This window comes from Peromyscus eremicus, chromosome X, assembly GCF_949786415.1.
Source record: "Peromyscus eremicus chromosome X, PerEre_H2_v1, whole genome shotgun sequence".
NCBI classification, from domain to species: domain Eukaryota; kingdom Metazoa; phylum Chordata; class Mammalia; order Rodentia; family Cricetidae; genus Peromyscus; species Peromyscus eremicus.
Genome location: NC_081439.1, coordinates 62003984 through 62024926, shown reverse-complemented (window position 1 = coordinate 62024926; position 20943 = coordinate 62003984). Strand labels below are relative to the sequence as shown.

Genomic DNA, 20943 nt, shown 5'->3' with positions numbered 1-20943 from the left:
GGAGGTGGAGGACTGCAGAGAGCGGCGTGCGATGTCATAATCAGGGTAGGTGGCGTAGGTGGCGTCAGGAGGAGGTGAATGGAATCAGGAGGTGAAGGCACAGAGCAGATTCCAGAGGGAGGAGTGGTGTCCAGGGAGATGGATGGGTAGGGGCTGGCCAAGGGAGGAGGGCAGATCAAATGGAGCAGGAGAGGGTGGAGTGTTGAGAGCAGAATGTGATGTCATAATCAGGGTGGGTGGGGTCAGGAGGGAAGGGTCAGCAGGAGAATAAACCAGAGGTGGAGACAAAAGATGGCAAAGAGCCAAGGGAGGAAGAAACCATAGGTAGGAGGAAAAAGGGAGAGGAAGAAGGTGGAATGTGGGAGGGATTAGACACACAAGACAGAGGGAGATAATGGGAATAAAGAACAGGGCTGAGAGAGGAGGGACTAGAAGGAGGCAAGTAGGGAAGAGTGTAGAGGTCTAAGAACAGAGGGAGAAGTGGACAGGAGGGCTGAGGGAAGAGGACAGGCAGAGGGAGAAGTGGACAGGAGGGCTGAGGGGAGAGGACAGGCAGAGGGGATCAGAGGGAGGAAAGGCAGAGGTGGGTAGATGGAAAAGGCTGGAGCAGGAGGTGACTGGAAGGAGGTGGTCCCAATAGGTTGGCATATGTAGGAACTTTTGTGAAGGGAGTTGTACATCAAAGGGAGGAGAGGTGAGATGAGTGTAGACAGAGAAGGAGGGGTGTTCCGGGAGGGGAGAATGGATGAGGACAGAGAGGCCATGGCAAAAGGAGGAGAACAGGGAGGAGTGCAGAGAGCAGAAAGTAATGTCGAATCAGGGTGGGTGTAGTCAGGAGGTAAAGGTACAGAGGTGGAGAGTGCAGAGAGCAGAGGTATGATGTGGAAAGAAGAAACCTCAGGTAGGAGGGGGAAGGAGGGCAGTAGGGGGTCGAAGGATATCATAGGGTGAAGGACAAAGATGAAGGGCATGGAGACTAGAGCTAAGGGAATAAGGAGTATTAGAGGGAGGAGTGTGGAGGTCCAAGGAAATAGATGGAGGAGTGCACAGGAGGGCTGGGGGAAGATGCAGAGGGAGGAAGAGAGAGCATGGGTAGAATGAAAAGGTTGGAGGGAGGAGGCCAGAAGAGGTTGGAGTGTGCAGCAAATTTTATGAAAGGAGAACATCAAAGGGAAGAGGTAAACTATGTGGAAGGCAGAGCCCAGGGGGAGGAAGAATGTCCAGGGAGGAGAGGATGGATGAGAGGGAAGGAAAGGGAGGAATGCAGAAAGCAGAATGGGATGCCATAATCAGGGTCGACGGAGTCAGGAAGGAAGGGTCCGCAGGAGAACAGAGGGAGATCAGTCCAGAGGTGGATAGAGCAGAGGGTAGAGGGCAGGGAGCTAAGGAAGGAAAAAAAACACAGGTAGGAGGGAAAGGTCAGTAGGGGAGAGAAAGAAGGTAGAGTGTGGTAGAGATCAGAGGGTGAAGACGAAAGCAGAGCAAAGGGCACAGAGAAAAAAGAAGAGGGCGGCGGTGGTGGTGGTAGTGGTGGTGGTGGTGGTGGTGGAGGAAGAGGAGGAGGAGGAGGAGGAGGAGGAGGAGGAGGAGGAGGAGGAGGAGAGTGAGAACTGCAGTGGAGGCTTGAGGAAGTGGGGCAGAAGCAAGAAGTGCCAAGAAGTATGGGAATAATAGATAGAAGAGAACAGAGAGGAGTATGGAGGTCTAAGAACAAAAGAGAGCTCACGGACTAGGTGAGGGAGGAAGAGAGTTGAGGCAAGAGACGATGGAGTTCAGAGTGTGGTAGCATGTCAGGGAGGGTGGAGTTGCGAAGGTGGTATCAGGAGGAGTGAGGTGGATATACAGGGGGACAGTACAGTAGAGTCCAGAGGAAGAGAGGAAGAAGAGGGAAGAGGGAAGGCAGCAGGAGAGGGGTGGATAGAAGGTGCGGATTGGGAGGGAAGAGAGGAGGGCGAGTGGCATAGAGAAGAAAAGCTGGAGGAGGAATTCAAAGGGAGACAAGACAGGAATGTAGAGGGGGAAATGGAGGTAAAGGGCACAGGAGATTCAAGGGTGTGAAAGGGAAATGGAAAAACAGTGGAGTATGGTGGTCTAAGAATAGAAGGAGGAGTGGACAGATCAGAGGGAGGAGGTCAGAGGAGGTTGGAAGTGGGGGAAATTGTGTGAAGGGAGATGGAGATCAAAAGGAGGAAGAAGAACGGATGGAGTAGGAGAGCAGGAGGAGGGCAGAGGACTTTTGAAGGGGAGAGAACTGGATTGAAAGAGGAGAGGAGGGGAGGGGAGGGGAGGGGAGGAGGGGAGGGGAGGGGAGGAGAGGAGGGGAGGGGAAGGGAGGAGAGGAGAGGAGGGGAGGGGAGGAGAGGAGGGGAGGGGAGAGTCTGGAGGGTAGGGAGAAGAGGGAGGAGGGAAGTTTTTGGAGGAGGATAGAGGGCTGATTGCAAAGGGAAGATGGTAGCAGGAAGAAAGCAAGGAGCGAGGAGTCACAAGAGTAGAAAGTGATGTTGTAAGTGCAGAGGGTGGAGTTATGAAGGTGGAGTTAGGAAGAGAATAAAGGGGGTTAGGGACAGAGAACTGGGGGCAGAGGACAGAAGAAACAAAGAAGGAGGAGGTATTGAGAGCAGAAAGGTGTTGAGAGCAGAAAGGTGAGGAAGTAGTCAGAGGGAGAAGCAAGTTAGGGAACAGGGAAGGGAGGACGGTAGAAGGCAGGCAGCTTTAAGAGGGTAGATTAAAGACGAGATCAGAGGGAGGATGGTAGGAGAGAGGAGGATAGATGCCAGAGGGAGGGCAGTTGGGCATGGCAATGATGTAGCAATACATTGTCTCATGGCCTGATCAAAGAAAGGAATTGGATAAGACAGTTTGCTTATCCTGTAACTGCCGACAACCTGAAGGTGAGGAGCTGGCGCCTTTACATCTCCAAAGGCTTGGTGATGATCAGAGGTTGGAAAAGCTTAAAATTGCATTTAACAACCTGGAATGGACTGATAAGAGGGATGGATGCTTGAAGTAGGGATACAGAAGTGGCTTTCTATACTTTACTTCTTTAGTAACACAAATCTAACATTTTGCTTAATGAAGAAAAGTTTAAACAATATATAAATCAATCAGGGAAAATTACTAAAAGTAAAAATGAGTTCATCTATGTAATTCTATCATCATTAAACAAAATAGTGAGACGAGTAAATGATCTTGATAAATTCATTGAAGACTTATTTGGAAAACTAGATAAAGGGATTCATAGGATCTCTTCTAAACTTAAGATTTTTACAAGAAAATATAATCCAGCTAACTAATACTACTACTTAGAAAATTCCGAATGAAGTGTTATTCATGCAAGTGTGGAAATCAAGGAAGACTTTTCCAAATATAACTATTGAAACACAGCAAGTATACTCCTGTACATCATTACCTATTAATATCTTTGAAAGAAACAATGCTAATATAGTAATACCACTTCTTACAGTGCCTTCGTACTACCAAAGTGATATGGAAGACTCAAGTTCTTCTGATGGTTCATTCCACCCATTTTTATATTGTTCAAAATTTGTAAAAGAAAACATACAAACAAGTGAGAAACACTTACAGGACAAGAATCTAGACCACGACAGTGAATCAAAAGATATGCTACAATGTCAACTGGTGAAAGAACTTATCTCTGTGGATCACATTCGAACCTCTGGTAGTGCAGTATCTCATTCATATTTAGATCAATCAGAAGGTAGATCTTCATTCTACATTTTTCCACTGAATAAGAGCAAGCCTCAAGGAAAATTTGCAGTGAACATCTTATCTGGTGAGAAAAAATGTCTACATTACAATATTGAGCATATGAGCAATTCACATCATCGTGTCCTTTATGGAACTGGTAAGGGGGAAGTGGTGCTCTGCCAGCCACCACCTCTAACTGATTATACAACAGATGTATTTGTCAACCCTCTGGCACCAGAAGCACCACCGTTACCATCTGATTGGCTGATCCAACTTACCAGTTCTAAAGGACCATCTGCTCCTAGAGTTGTAAGCTCCATAAGCTCACCAGAAACATCTCCATTACTTGTTTTGGAAACTACAACTGCAACAACATCTGCTTGCTTAAAAACCACTTCTAAAATAGATCTAAAGATGTCACCCGAATTCCCTTCAACACCAGAATCTCTTGAATGTTTTGAACTGCAACCAGATGATCTAAGTCCAAGGAGTCAAGATCAGATGATCCCTCCACATTTATATCCATCGGTAACTTCACTAAGTAGTAAGTCATGGGATTCAGTTGTGGATGTTATTGACCACACTTTAGCTGTACAACCACAACAATGTTCCACTTATCAGTTCATAAAGTCTTTTCCACAATCACTGAAATCTGCAAAATCATCACCAGTATCTCCATCAAAATCAAGAGCTGCATGTAGACCACTACCACAAAAACAAGTCCAAAATACATCAGGGTCTTCAAGTGCCCAATTACCAAGATCTCCTAGGGTATCACATCATTCTCTTTCAGTATCTGCCTCATCAAGCCCCCAAACACAAATTTCTTCAAATCTGTCACTGTCACCAAAACGTTCGGTGAGCCACTTAACAAAACTTATCGAAGCACAGTCAAGATCACCCATGATGTATTCACCACAATCAAAACTATCATGTTTCACCTCAACAAAAGTTACCACTCTACAGTCATCATTGTCTTCTCTGAAATCTACATCCATTTCAAGCCGTAGAGCTCTAGCAATAAGTCAGTATGCAATAGTGCCACCATATACCGATGTAAAGCAAAATCCTCCATCAATCCTGCCTATATTGAGCAAAGCAAGGAAAGCGTTGATGGAAGCAATAAGAAAAGGCATTCAACTACATAAAACTCGAGAAAGTATACCAAGAGGTGAAACCAAGTTTCCTGAAAATGAAGCAGATATCATCCGGATCCGTCGTAAAGCTATGGGGTATAATTCAGGAAAATCAGATAGTGAGACTGACTGGGTTGAATAAACAAACAAACCCATCAGAAGTAAAAACGAATATGTAATGTATTGTTCTATTACATCTAAGTCATTTCTAATGTTTTAATTTTTCCCTGAGAATTACCTACCCTATAACTGTACACACAAAGACACAGAGCATACAAAGCTTTAATTGTTAAAATAATGAATTTTGTGTAAAAATTATCAAGAAAATAATGTGTGTGTGTGTGTGTCTTCTATCATTAAAACAGTCTATTCTGTGGCACAGTATTGGCAGTTAAGGTCCAAGCATATATCTTTAATGGCTGAGTCAAAACTATTTGGAAAACATCTACATAGCAGCCTTTTATGGGTATTCATGGCTGCTGTGTTCATGATTACAACAGTGTCTTAGTTACTGTTGTATTGTTGTGAAGAGACACCATGAGCAAGGCAATTTATAGAAGTAGCAGTTAATTGGGGAGTTGCTTACAGTTTCAGGTGAGTTCATGACCATCATGGTAAGGAGTACAGCATCAAGCAGGTAGGCATGGAACAGTAGCTGAGAGCTTACATCTGATTCATAGCACTTGGCAGAGAGAGACTCTGGACTTAGCATGGGCTTTTGAAACCTCAAATCCCACCCCTAGTGACATACCACCTCCAACAAGGCCACACCTCCTAATCCTTACTAAACAGTCCATCAGCTGGAAACCAAACATTCAAATATATGAACCTATGGGGGCCATTCTCATTCAAACCACCACAAACAGCTATATCATATTCACATGGCAATGTTTTACAACAGTCCTCTCCTTTCTCCAATGTGGGAAATTCTGACAGCTCAGGATAGGGCCTGGATACATTGAATCAGGTAACTAACTCTCTTTTCCTGGTTTTCCCAGTCCCTTTTTAAATGAATCGTCATTTCCTTTTTTTTTTTTTTTTTTTTTTTAGATGTCGGATCTGGTGCATGGGATGTTGGGATGTAAGCCCCAAAGGTTTTAGTATAATCACCAATGTGACTTTACTGGATATGGACCACATCCATGTCTACTCTCAAGGACTGTATATGAAGTCTATCTTAGCATCAGCCTTACAGATTCACATGTTGCACTGACAATGAACATCTGAAGGGATTCAGACACTGTCACAGACTGCCTACCTCTCCATGTTGTTTGGTAGACCCATAACTAGATACTAAATTCCTAATAATGAAAACATCATATACTTTGGATACTATAATGTTATATAGGCTGCTGGGGGAGAAAAATCATCAATGATAGATCTCAGTTGTAAACCCTGCATGTTACAATTCCAATATAACAGGTAAGATATGCCCACGGACCTAATAGTGGCATGATTGTTTAGGCTATAACCAATTGCTTTCCAATTGGATTAAAGTCTGCTCCATGAAAGAGTATGCATGCCCAGTATTATAAACCCGGTCAAAAACCGGGTGTGTGGATGTCACAGACCTTAGAGCAAAATGTACTACTGATGTTTTCCTAAATGGACAGGTAGTAAAACTGCTTATTAAATTTTGAGACTATTGCTTTTCTAAGTCTGGATCAGAGAAACTACTTTTGCAGATAGCTATAGGTAGTGCAGACTCATAACCAGTAAAAATTCTAAGGATAAGTAATTTCTGTGTGTCCAGACCTATGTGGAACATCTATATCATACTCACCCATTTCAAGGCCAAGGAAATATCTTAGAAGAGGAGGCAGAAAGATTGTAAAAGTCAAAACTAAGGGCATACTGGATCAGAACAGTGTTTTCTGGACATGACGGTGCCTCTGTACTCATGAGTTCACAGCAGTAGTAGCTGCCTGTACCAGACCTGCACAAGATCAGGCCAATCAACAGTCTGCCATGGATGGAGGAAGGGCACACAAGGCACCAACCTCCTAACTGAGGAGCTATTGGCAGTTGATGGCTGTTAGGGGAGGGATAGTTAAGTTTGTTGCAGGGATGTGACTCCTGATATATTTTTTTATGCAATAGATAGTGCCACATACCTGCATACATGCATAGTATTAATTGGACTAGGTGTATGTGCTAGTTAGTTTTAGCTGTCAACCTGACACATTCTGGATGGAGGAGGTCATTTACTAGAGCATGGACAATTTACCCGTAGCTGGCTATACCACTGAAGAAAAATGACACCACTACACCCAGCAGCTGTTATATGTCAGTAACTGCTCAGCTTGTTGGGAAGGCCTTCCCCAACCTATGATTGAATGTTGAGGGGCTCAGTCTTGTACAGGCCTTATGCATTTGCTCACATCTAATGTGAGTTTATGTATATAACAGTCATGGCATGCCTAGAAAAGACAGCAGTTCATTTCACAGCACTCTACTCCATCCTCTGGCTCTTCCATTCTTTTCACCAAATCTTCCCTGAAGATCCTTGAGCCTTAGATGGGGATGATAGGTGTCCTGTTTAGATCTCAGCATGCTACAATCATTTATTCTTGACATGTTGACAATTTATGGATCTCTGCATTAACATCTACCCACTGCAAAAAGTTTTTCTGACCAAGTTTGAGCATGCTTGCCTTTTTTTTTTTTTAATGAAACCGGTCTGATGTAGTGAACCTGACACTGGTTATGAGACTGATATCTCAGGAGAAGGTGTCATTTTTAGGACTAGTCTCTCCTTAAAAATTGGGCACCCAGTACCCAGGTTAGTGTTGGCTTGGTACCAAGCCCATGTATAACATCTTTCCCTGTCACCATGGTATGTTTGGTGTTGAGCTCACTGAGAAATAACAGAAATGTCTGAGGAAAGCCTGTGACTATTGTCTTCAGAATGGTTAATCTGATCCCTTGTGGATTATTATTAAATAATTCTCCACAGAGGTTAGAAGTCATTGTAGTTTGGTTAGGATGGGCCAGACACAACAATTTTTTCCCCTTAGACAGAACATCTTAACATGCTTCATATTACTGGACTCAAGAGAAAATTTACTGAGGTAGAAGTCCCATGGATTCTTTTAATACAGTTTTCTTCCCACTCTGATAATTATTTATCAGTAACTCTAGCGTAGTTTCTACTTCTACTCTAGAGGAGTTTCTACTTCTCTTCACGAGTTTCTGACTACTGGAACCAACGTAAGTAACAATATGGGAGAACAGCTCCCTCTTCCCCCTCCCCTTGGGTACTCTTGAGGAGAGAGAGAGAAGCGATTTAGATAGAAGGATAGAGGGGAGAGTGTAGCTAGAGAATTTCTCTCCAGCTCCCGCCACCAAGTCCCGCCAGTCCCAGAGCCCACTTATAAAATAAACATACAGACTCTTACATTATTTAAACTGCTTGGCCATTAGCTCAGGCCTGTCACTGTCTAGCTCTTACTCTTATATTTAGCCCATTTCTATTAATCTTTACTTTGCCACATGGCTCATGGCTTACTGGTACCTCACATCTTCCTTGTCCTGATGGCGGCTGGCAGTGTCCCTCTCAGCCTTCCACTTCCCAGAATTCTTTTCCTTGTCCCGCCTATACTTCCTGCCTAGCCAATGGCCAATCAGTGATTTATTTACTGACCAATCAGCAACACATTTGACATACAGACCATCCCACACCACTTCCCCTTTTCTTTTCTTAAAAAGGAAGGTTTTAACTTTAACATAGTAAAATTACATATAACAAAACAATTATCAAGCAAGAATTACAGTTACAATATTAAAGAAGAGATCCTATCTATCTTATATTTGTAAGTTTAAGGTTTTATATCTAACTTATCTTTTATTATAACTAAGGAAAATTGTAAGTATCTAGTCTTTAACCACATCAAAGACCTCAGAAGGATATATTACTACCTGAGAAATGGAGAAGGATATAAGCAACTTTTAGGAGTCTTGTAGGGTAGACAGAGACAGCTGGCAGCCTGGACAGTCATTCAAAGTTCTCTTGTAAAGTTGGGGCATCTGTCTTCAGCCCACAGGCCTAGAGTCTCTTATTCATTTTTCTCTGTGTCCTGTAGAATGTCTGGCAGTTTTCTCTGCAAAGCAGGAACCTGAAGGACCATTTTGTCAAGCAAAGTTCAGTGGTCACCTTTGTATGGGTCCTGCATGTCCAGTTGATCAGACAGTCCAGGCAAGAACAGTTTCTTGCCCAAATGGCTATTTTTGTCAAGGTGAAGATAAACTCCGTATGGAGTGTCTTCGATGCCCATCCTCCTCTCTGAAGTAAATCGGTGCTGTCAGAAGCAGACATGTCTCATTGTCCAAAAAGTCTAAATTTTTAAAACATTTTAAATGCCATATTCTGTAGGTCTTTGAAGTGTTTGAAGACTATCTATCTATCTGAAATATATCTATGTATATCTAGAAGACTTAACTAACATGGCTATAAATATTATCATAGATGACTAATTATTAATCTATTTTTTAATTATCCATTACAATTTTAAATGAGTTACATAAACATAATACCTCAAACAAGAATAGAAATATATATACAGTATAACAAAATTAAGTTTAAACTTGTATCAATAAACTAAAATCTGTAGCAATGTAAAATATTTTAAATAAGTTGTTACTCTTTAAAAGTAGGTTCATTAATCTACCCTTTCATCCTATCATATCTAAACTATCCCCTTTTTTTTTTTAGAAAGAGATTGTATTTATAATCAACCTGATTTAAATAAAAATATTGTTTTTTTTCTGTCCCACATCAGAGGGCTCTTCTGATTTGGGACATAAGAATCTCTTAACCATTTTTTTTTCTTTGAGCAATATGTCTGGGTTTAGAGGGGGAGTGAGCCAATTCCATCTCTAAAGCCAGCTTGGTATATTTGGGAATTTGGGCGTAGCTTCTCTTACTACTTCCTGCTGGAGGGGGGCGCTGTATCTTCTGGAGACAGAAAGAAAATTTTAGGATCATGGAGTAGTCCGTGAGGCTGTATATCTGAGCCAGTTGACTTGAAACCATTCTGGATGTTGAATCATCTGGGCCATGGTGTCATTGGAGACCTTTCAGGGGGTCTTGGCTGGTTAAACCTGATGTATCTTAATCTGGAACAAATCCATAGTCTCTGGCTTTCTGTGGAAACAAGAGCAGAGACTCTTTTCCAAAGCAACATATCCTTATATCCAAATTTTGAAGTCAAGGTACCTTTAAAATATACATTTTGGCATAACTCAACAGCTTTTACAATCAAATGTTTTTCTGCAGTTACGAATATCAAAGAGAACATAATCCAGATTCTTTGTGTGGTAGCCATCTTTACGTGGCTTATTTTTTTATATTAGCGTGAGCCTATTGCTTTAAACTGCAGCCTTCTAAGCCTGAAATGGCGCAGTGGCTGCTGGCTCCGCCCACTTCAGCTTCCCAACATGGCGGCGGTCCGCTTTCCGCCAGCTCTGGGAGCCATAACTCTCAGAAATAGTGGGTCTACATTTTTACCAAAGTAGCGTGTAGCCCAGAAACCTCTTTTTTTGTTTTGTACTAGCAAAGGCTAAATTCACCACACAGTTTAATGTGCTACTTGCAGAGGCCTCATTCCCACCATACTGCAGGTCGAGAGCGCACGCTAGGAACCCGCCAGTAGCTCAAACCGGCAGCTGCCGCTTATTTGAGAGAGACAATTAGGAAGCTGTTTTTAGCTCCGTTTTAGAATCTTTTTTCTAAGTTTTTAGGTGGAAACTCTTGCCCCACGTTGGGCGCCATTTGTAGCTAGAGAATTTCTCTCCAGCTCCCGCCACCAAGTCCCGCCAGTCCCAGAGCCCACTTATAAAATAAACATACAGACTCTTACATTATTTAAACTGCTTGGCCATTAGCTCAGGCCTGTCACTGTCTAGCTCTTACTCTTATATTTAGCCCATTTCTATTAATCTTTACTTTGCCACATGGCTCATGGCTTACTGGTACCTCACATCTTCCTTGTCCTGATGGCGGCTGGCAGTGTCCCTCTCAGCCTTCCACTTCCCAGAATTCTTTTCCTTGTCCCGCCTATACTTCCTGCCTAGCCAATGGCCAATCAGTGATTTATTTACTGACCAATCAACAACACATTTGACATACAGACCATCCCACACCAGGAGAGAAAAAGACAGAAACACAGGATAGCCTTGGGAGGGCCTGGATCCTAATCTACCACCCCCTCTGTCTCTTCTAAAGGGCATTTTAAAGAAAAGCCAAGGGGTGGAGCAAAAGACCTCCCCTCAGCACAGCCAAGTGCAGACCCTTCCAATCACCTGGTAACCACCCATGAGGTCAAGCAATCCTCTAATGCAGCTCTGCTGGGTAAAGCAAGCTCAGATCTCACTAGCAACCTTTGTGGGCCTCCATATAACAGTGTGATACTTTTTTTTCAGAAAGGGGATCAAGTTCTTTGGAGATTAACCATTTCACCATCATGTGATGTCCCTCAGTCCATAGTCAATTTGACATTTTCACAAGTAAACTTTATATTAAGCTATATAGCAAATGCTAAGCTTTGTCAGTGTTTGTATGACATGTATTCCAGGATTTTAATTTTACCTATGTTATAAGGTTTCATAATATCTAGAAGTGAGGACCTTCACTTTTGTTACCACAAAGGAATATTAATAATCATTGTTTGGGGTCATAGAGTTTGCTTATACTGATAAGCTATATAAAAATGAATTATTTCTCTTTCTTAATCTACTTGTTTTGCTCACTGAGGATGTGAATAAAAGTTTCTGGAAAAAACGCCACACACCTTAACCTGACTCTTCTGTCAAGGCTGATGAACTGTTTAGAACTTCTGTGACTAGAGTAGTTGGAATGTTGCAGGTCTAGAGCCTAACTATAATTTATCTAGGTATTTCTTTGTGCACCTCTATGTCTGACCTAACATCCCCATGACTAATTGATAAAACCTTCTGGAATGCATTAACTTAACAAAACCATACTTTCCACCAACTAAAAGGCTAAGAACACAACCAGACAGTATCGGAAAAGAGCCTCGATCTGAAATGTCTTCACTTTGCAATAACCTGCAGACCTGATATCTTTACCAGGGCATTTTATTTTTTATTATTTTTTTAAATCTATTTATGTATGTATGTATGTATGTATGTATGTATGTATGTATGTATGTATGCTGTGTTCTGTCTGCATGTATACCTACAGGCCAGAAGAGGGCACCAGATTTCATTACAGATGGTTGTGAGCCATCATGTGGTTGCTGGGAATTGAACTCAGGGCCTCTGGGAGAGTAGCCTCTGCTCTTAACCTCTGAGCCATCTCTCCAGCCCCTACCATGGCATTTTAAAAGTGTTTTGTTTTGCTGTTATACTGAAACTTCACCAAACTCTTAAGCATATAGGAACATGGACTTGGGGGTAAACCTGAATCTGTGTTCCCAGGCCAGAGTGACTCAGATTTAGCTTCAGAATAAATGGTGAGTGAAAGCTGTGTTTTTGCACTGAATGGGAGTTTTAACAAATGACAAGTATTACTGAACAGTAGTTTAGAAATCAGAGGGACAAAAGCAAAATATAATCAAATAACCAAATGGTTTCCCTGAGTTATTTGTACCCTAATCTCTGCCAGTCAGAATGTAGCTAGAAGCACGTTCTGTCCCCACAAGCCTCTCCCTGAGGCTGTAGTAGACTAATAAGCCTTGCACAAAGTCACTGATCTATATAGCCAGGTACTACAGGATTCTTAGCAGAGTCATAAAGAATAAAAGTCCCAGACTCCTGTGTTATACTTGCACCCCAAAGTTCACCCATCAAACTTCTGACCCCACAGTCTTCCAATGTTATGGATATGGATGGATCTGAGTGCAGAGATCACCTGCCAGTGTTCCAGGGTCACCTGTTAAAAGGGCAAGGTTTATGTGGCCCAGGGCAAAGAATTTTACCAGAACACAGGGTTAGAAACAGGAATCACGGCATTTTATTATGAAAGGAAAGCACTGTTGAGGATGGGGTAGTGTGCTGAGAGAAAAGCGTATATTCAAAAGCAGTGGGGCCACAAACTGCATGACCGTTTATAGGACATTTACATTTTGCCCTTAGGCTTTTTCTGTTATTTGTATACTGCCTGGGAGAGGAAGGGCTTCCAGTCCTTCTCTGCCAACTGGCTTCTTTCATGTGCTAACCTTGATCTTTGGGTGTCAGGTGGACACTAGTCCTTGCTCTCCTGCCTTACCAAGACCATCACAGCACCTGGGAAGTACCAAGACATCTCCATGCTGCTGTAAGCGGTCTATTGCCTATTCGACTTATTGTCCAAGACTGTTGCAACCAACCACAGGTGACATCGTCTGGAAGACGAGCACAGTACTTTGGGGCTGGGTGTCATCCCCTGACAGTGGACCTGTTCGAGTCTCTGTCCACAGACAGGCCTGTAGGTGATGGTGATTAGGATCTGCTCAGTATTGGGTTTCATTAGCGCATCACGATGACTCCAGGGCAACATCTTAAGATTACTTTCCTTGGCCGGTCGTTGGTGGCGCACGCCTTTAATCCCAGCACTCGGGAGGCAGAGCCAGGCGGATCTCTGTGAGTTCGAGGCCAGCCTGGGCTACCAAGTGAGTTCCAGGAAAAGGCGCAAAGCTACACAGAGAAACCCTGTCTCGTAAAACCAAAAAATTACTTTTCTTTCCTACACTTATAGTGACTTGAACCATACTATAGTGTCAGAGACTGGGGTAGTGTTTGTAGAGGCAGGCCCTTGGCCACTGCTAGGTTTGACCTACAAGCTAATCACACCACAATTTCCTCGCATTCTGACAGATATTAGCAATCACCCTATTGAAAATATGGGTGTGAGTCTGCGTTAGGCTCCCTAGGGGTAGGGGGAGAGGGACTTCAAAGAAGAAATGTTGAAATTACAGACCAGAAACAGCAGCCTTCCTTATCTCTGATCTTCAGGGTTGATTCTGGGACCCCCTGCTGCTACAGGAAGAGAAAATAGTCTTTCTGAGTTTGAGAACAGACTCCCTAGGTGTCTGGATTCCAAGAGAGTAGCAAGAGCAGGAATTTACAGACCCCAGGTACCACAGGCCTAGGATCATTACCCAGCTCTTATTTGGAGTTCACCGTAACTAAAAAGTGCTCTTCCTCCACATCCCCCTTCACATCCTATAAGCCACAGAGTACCTAGATTTGAATCTGCATTGCCTCTTAGTGCAAGATGCCCCCTTCCCCTCAAAAGACTTAAAATAGATGTTTGGGAGGTTTATTTTTGTTTTGCTTTTCTAGGTGGTCCAAATCTTTTTCTGACGTTTAATAAATCTTATAGCTTTAAGCTATGATCTGCTTCATTTCATACCAGGCTCAGAGGTTTTCTGATCTGCATAATCTCAGGGGTGCACTACACTTCACCTCACAATAAGCAGGCTGAAACACCAGTCTGTCCCACCTGGGTGCAGGTCTCCCTGCCTGGTGATGAGGTAATTCCATGGAGGGCAGGCTGGGGATAGTGCTGCTTGAGTTTGTGGGACAGAAAAAGTCTTGTGGCCACCAAGGCTTCCTGAAATTTGAATGACTTTTTGGTTGTAAAATGGAGGTATAGCCTGTCCCTTACAAGAATAAATTAGTTACTACATGTCAAATATTGAAAGGTTTTCTAGAACACAAGAAATTCTCAATATTTTTAACATGAAAGTATTTTGTGACTTTAAATTTTCATCTTATAAAAATAAAACACTAACATAATTTGTGCCTCCTAGAACTACTATATGAATTAAATGACAATGCATACAAAGCACTCATCAAGCTGAAATAGTTTTATATGATATAGATAGGGATGGCAGCCACTGTAACTTCATTTGTGGGTACCACTTACATTTTGTAGTTACTACAAATTATTTGAAACATACCTGATATGTGACTGTATGGAAACTTATCACAGTGACCTAACTCCCCAAAGAGTACTTGTTTACAAGTTAAGTATTGTTAAATGCTTTTTGGAATATTACTTTTAATTGTGAAGACTCCTTAACATTTCTTTTTTTTTTCTTACTATATTTTTCCTTTGAAAGAGCAAAACTATTAAGAGCTGCTGTAGATATCGCTCTGTATAAATAAAATGCTGATTGGCCAGTAGCTAGGCAGGAAGTATAGGCAGGACAAGCAGAGAAGAGAATTCTGGGAAATGGAAGGCTGAGTCAGAGAGACTCTGCCAGCTGCTGCCATGGAAAACGAGATGTAAGTTACCAGTAAGCCACGAGCCATGTGACAACTTATGGACTAATAGATATGGGTTAATTTAAGATATAAGAACTAGATAACAAGAAGCCTGCTGCAGCCATACAGTTTATCAGTAATATAAGTCTCTGTGTGTTTAATCAGTTGGGTCTGAGCAGCTGCGGGACCGGTGGGTGAGAGAGATTTGTCCTGACCGTGGGGCAGGCAGGAAAACTCTAGCTATGAAGAGCCAGTCATTTGGCCCTTGAATGACAAATGACATGCCTTATGCCTTGAGCACAGAGCTGTAAGACCAGAAGTTCCTGTGTTGGTGACTGGCAAGACTGTCATCTTGACATCTTGGCTGCTGGGAACACTTTACAGATGCCTTGAGGAAATTGCACTCCAGCTGTAATTAACATTGCTAAAGGCATGATTGCTTCCTCATGGGGCTTTACACAGGCTCTGAAAGAATCCACTCTGATAAGATAAGTGTCCTTGAATTTAAGATGACCCTGTTCACCCTGCAGATATTATTACTCAGGAATGGAAGGCAACCACTTTCTGAGTGGATTTCAGAGATCATCATACATAGAAAATCATTCAGTAATCCCTCCCTCAACACTAAGATTGTTCTCTAGGACATCCCTAGTAGAAAAAGCTTTCACTTCTGGGCCAATAAACTGGTACAAAAGATATATTCATTTCCATGCCAATTCTCATTCTCTTATCCTGTATCTGCAGTTCTCCAGAGTTTAGTCACCTTTTCTTTAAACTGGTTATTATAATATCTGGGATGATGATTTTTAAGGTGAACTTGCTACCCATTAGAATCACTTGAGTAGGGAGCCTTAACTGATGTGTGATGATCCACCCACATTTGGGGATACCTTCTAGTAGCAGCCCAGATAAAAGAAGTGCACAGCAGAAGGAAGATCCTCTGCCTACTGCTTGCTTGACCTTCACTCTTAATGGCTGAGTCAATTTACTCTGTTGCTGCTGCTGCATCCTTTGCTCATAGAAGAACCAGCATTTCCAGACCTCCACCACTGATGGGACCAGAGCCGCTCTAGTAACCCCCCAGGTGTTCTGCATGGAATTGGGACTATTGAGGAACCCTGTCTTGTGGACTGAGCAACTACTGGGTTCTCAGCCTCTTAGGTTTGAGATACCTATTGTTTCTATTTTGAATGTAAGGTGACTTAATAAATTCTTCACACACACACACACACACACACACACACACACACACACACACAGCTTGTTTGTTTATCCTACCAGTCCTGTTCCTCTAGACCACTTGTCCTAATATAATACCTTATTTCTTTTACCTGGACAGAAATTTTTTTGGAGGCTGGCTGAACGAAACATATTTTAGATAAGAGAAATTAAGCTTTGAAAAGTAAAAAAATACAAGAATATCCTGGTTCCATTCACTCATGTTTAATATATTGACAAAATGAGCTTCGTAGGTTTTCATGAAAAGTAGTTGAGATAAACAATGTGCTCTGCTCACTCTAGATCCCCATGCATTGTGAAGGCTGAGCATATGGTCAGTTATTATAGTATAAAATTAGACAATATAGCTTTTTGAAGTTGTAAATGGTAGGAAAGAGAGAATTTTAGGACATTAAAACTGTTTTCTGGTGTTAGGCAGATCTCAACTCACATGATACTCTTCACTAGCTAACTGCATTAACATAAACGAGGTGCTTAATCTCCTTGTACTTCTGACCTTATTTGAAAGCAGTGGTAATGAGACTTCTCTAGGAGGTTGTTTTGAGAATTACATATCATAATATATGAAGAATGCCTGGTAGAGTAACTTGATTTCAATTACCATTAGAAAAATAGCCACCAAAATTATGCATCTACTGATAGTTTTTTTCATTCTCTTATCTATCGAACATGCTGTAACTTCTCAGCTCCTCTTTTTGGATATCAATTTAATTTTGTCCACAGGAAGATAGGTCTATACTTTCATTAATGCACCCTGAGGTTTGTTTGTTTGTTTTGGAGATAAGATCTCATCTCACTCTGCTGTATTGGCCTCCAACTGGAGAGCCTTTCCATAAATGCTGGGATTACAGCCATGTGCCACTACAACTTAACTTCTGTGTGCTTCTTTAAATAATTATAAAATAAAAATGAGATATTAAGTGATCACATTGCCATTAGGAGAATTATAGAGTTAGGTCCAACACAGAAAGTTATTCAATAAACCCTTCTCTTACAATGTTAATTTTAGTTGGAGTGTTGTTTTCCCCAGGCACCCCTGAAATTGTCAATGCAGCCACAATGTCATGAACATTCTATAGCTAATTTATTTCTAAATTATTGTATTTTACACAAGCCATACCAACCTCTCTTTATTTTTGGAGTTGGATTTTGAGAACCAATTGCAGATCCTTACAATCTTTTGAATAAAGTTAACACATTTCTCAGTCTATCAGAATTATTTAGATGTCACCGAAAAAAAATCTTTATTCTCCTCTCTTTTGTAAAATCTAATCAGCACTCTTTAAAGATCTCCAACACTGCCATTATAAAATGTGAGGTAGATCAGATGAGAGTCAGGAATAGAAACATCAACAGAGCAGTAGACTCTTTCTTGGTAGCATCTAATGTGTTAGATATTTTGTTTGTGATCTAACAAATAAGGCTTACCTGAAAATCAGAGTTTGGAGCTAAGCCACTAGTTAGCCATAGAGGCCAGGTAGTGGTGGCACACACCTTTAGCACTCAGGAGCCAGAGGCTAATGGATCTCTGTGAGTTCAAGGCCACCCTGGGCTACACAAGTTTGATCCACTCTAAAAGAGAAACAGAGCCAGGCAGTGGTGGCACACAACTTTGATTCCAGCACTTGGGAGGTGGAGACAGGAAGTGATATAGCTGGGCAGAGAAAGGAATATAAGGTGGGAGGAAACAGGAGCTCAGTCTCTTTCAGGCTGAGCAGTTGGCAAAGTAAGAGGTGGTGGCTGTGGCTTGCTCTTTTGTCTCTCTGATCTTTCAGCATTTACCCCTATATCTGACTCTGGGTTTTTATTATTAAGACCAATTAGGATTCATGCTGCAGATTCTTTTATGGCATGCATCAGACTATATTTTAAATAGTCCTATCTTTACTGCTTCTGTTCCATCTCATTAATAAATAACCTTAAATATAATGAAGCATATAGTACTCCCTCTTATTTGTGGAAGATACATTCTAAGATCACAGATGATACTGAATGCTATAGATGGTAGATTTTTTCCTATGCATGTGTACCTATAATAATGGTTAATTCATAAAGTAAACACAGAGATTAGTACCTAGCACTTATATAGAACAATTATCACAATAGTAAAGACAGATTTCAAATATTTATGCCAGGAATTCTTACTCAATATTTTTGGGTTACAGTTGACCATAGCTTAATGAAGGTATGAAAAGCAAAACTACATGTGAAGCATGACTGAACCAAAAGTCTATACACTATGATTTATTATAGCGAAACATGAAAAATCACTCTCATTTTGTAGTTTAAATAATGGATTTAAACTTTATGAATATCATTTTATGTTCAAAATGATTTTCTTTTTTCCTATTTTTTAATAAATGTATCTATCTATCTTACATCCCAGCTGCAGTTTCCCCTCTCTCCTCTCTTCCAAGTTCCTTCCCCCACTGCCTTCTGTCCCCACCCCACAATCCACTCCTCCTCATTTCTGTTCAGGAAAGGGCAGTTCTCCCGTGAGTATCAACAAAACATGACATATCAAGCTGCAGTAAGACTAAGCACCTCCCCATGTATTAAGGCTGGGCAAGGTGACCCCATATGAGGAATAGGGTCCCAAAAGCCAGTAAAAGGGTCAGAGACAGCCCCTGTTCCCACCATTAGGAGTCCCACAAAAGGGTCAAGTTACAAACTGTAACATATGTGCTGAGTGTCTATGTCATTCCCATGCGGACTCCCTGGTGGTCGGTTCAGTCTCTGTGAGCCCCTATGAGCCCAGGTTAGTTGATTCTGTGAGTTTTCTTGTGATGTCTTTGACCCCTATGACTCCTACAATCCCCTCCCCTTGAATATACCTTTTACATATCATCTGTGATTTCATTTCTTATCTATGAAAAGAAATTATAGCATCCATAAAGTGTCTCTGTTTCCAAGTCTCAAAGCTTGAACTACTTCATAATAGTTATACCACATTTTTACACTTAACAGAAAGAAGAATTCAAGGTTAGAAGAAACAACAGCATTAACTAATGGCAAAAACCAAAACAACAAAATTACCAGTCATAATAGCTCCTTCTTAGGCATTAGAAGAGGACTATGAAATGGAAGTCTTGAAACTGAAGCTTATTGGCTTCAGGCTAAATCCATCTCTTTCAATACTGCATATCTACTTCTGGCATTAGTATGAATATTTAAGTTTTTACATCTAACACCATGGTTTTAATTTTCAGTTTGCTTCTGGTACGTGACTATTTCCTTTTCTTACTTTCAAGCTAATGATGATATATAAAATGTTTCTGCTTTGCATTTTGTCTGGATTTTGTGTAGTGAAAGAAAGGGAGCTTCATATGTAACTCAATTTGAACTTTATATTTTACGTATTTTATTATTCTATTGTACTTCTAACTTTTTATTTTTAATATAGATATTTCCTTCTTTTCCAATGATGGATAATACTAGAAACAACTATACTGACTGTGGTATCTCAGGCCCAAGTTGACAAACATGTTATATTTTCTCTCATTTGTGGATCTTACCTTCAAATCTTTTGTGTATTTAGCTTGGAGCACAGTTAGAAGCCAAAAAACATGGAAAGTGGATACATTAGGAGAGCAGGGAGAGTAGATTATAGGTAAAATGAAAGTAGTAAGATAAAAATCGGGGGGGGGGGGAGGCTTAAGCAGAGAAAGGTGTGGTAGTATGGGGAAAACCAAGGGCTAAGAATAAGGGATAACTAAAAGGAAGGAGGTATACAAAGCCATGTGGAAGTCTACTATACTGACATCCAACTTAAAAAACAAACAAACAGAAGACTAGTAGAACACTTGTAAAAAGAAAGAAGAAGGATGATACTGAGGGTTAAGGAATTAAGTAGAGATGGGGGAGAATGGGGGAGAGGATGGGAAGGGGGTGTGCTAATCAAAACTGAAGAAGTATGAAAGTGATCTATGGAAACTCATTAGTTAATAAGCTAATTTCAAAATATAACTTATAAAAAAAATTACCTTGCATTGACGATGTTGCTCCCCAAAGTCCAGAAGGCATAGGATAACTCCTTCTGAGTCATTGGGTGACAAGGCCTCACAGGTCTCTAAGACAGCACAGGTGATCGATTATTGCCCTTGGCTAATCACAATAATTACCTAGTAAGACCCTTTTGCTGAAGACACCACACACATTTGCTACAAGAGATATAGAAGGCAATCTCAAACTGACTCAGAAACTTCCTCCCTGCTGGCTAGCTTTCATAATTCTGGAAGGTGTTATGCAGGATGCTTGTGTACAAAAGACATCAGTAATCTTACCTAGTACTGCATGCTGTAATACCAACCTGCCAGCAAGATGAGCCACTAGTGCAATAGTGGCAATGATTATTACAGGATAACTAACTGCCTGCTGATTGTATTCGAGGTCTGTTCCACAGGTGAGAGTTTCATGCCTGGTACTGTATATAATATTGGTTCAAAGCACATGGATTTGAAGGCCATAGGCTCTAGAGTAGACCTTATTTTATTAAATAGTCATGTTGTCAAGTTGCCTTCTAAACATATATGTTTACAACCATAGACCTGGGTTGCTCTCAGCCTTGGTTGAGGAAACATTTTTTTTGCAGTGGACATAGTCAATGGATAGATACATAATTGATTAAAATGCTAAGAATAGAGACTGAGGG

The 20943-nt window shown here is 41.3% G+C and overlaps 1 protein-coding gene across 2 annotated transcripts; it reads left to right on the top strand.

Annotated features, from left to right (window-relative positions):
• The first annotated feature begins 215 nt into the window (after window positions 1-215).
• LOC131898981 (uncharacterized) lies at window positions 216-5016 on the top strand. 2 transcript variants are annotated; one of them, XM_059250303.1, is made up of 2 exons: window positions 216-324; window positions 3464-5016. In XM_059250303.1, exon 2 carries the CDS (start codon window positions 3487-3489, stop codon window positions 4984-4986), a length of 1500 nt encoding a protein of 499 aa, XP_059106286.1. In that variant the 5' UTR covers window positions 216-324; window positions 3464-3486; the 3' UTR covers window positions 4987-5016. The 2 variants fall into 2 exon arrangements, with proteins under 2 accessions (XP_059106286.1, XP_059106287.1); XM_059250304.1 differs by lacking the exon at window positions 216-324 and adding an exon at window positions 2785-2891.
• Window positions 5017-20943: the final 15927 nt, after the last annotated feature.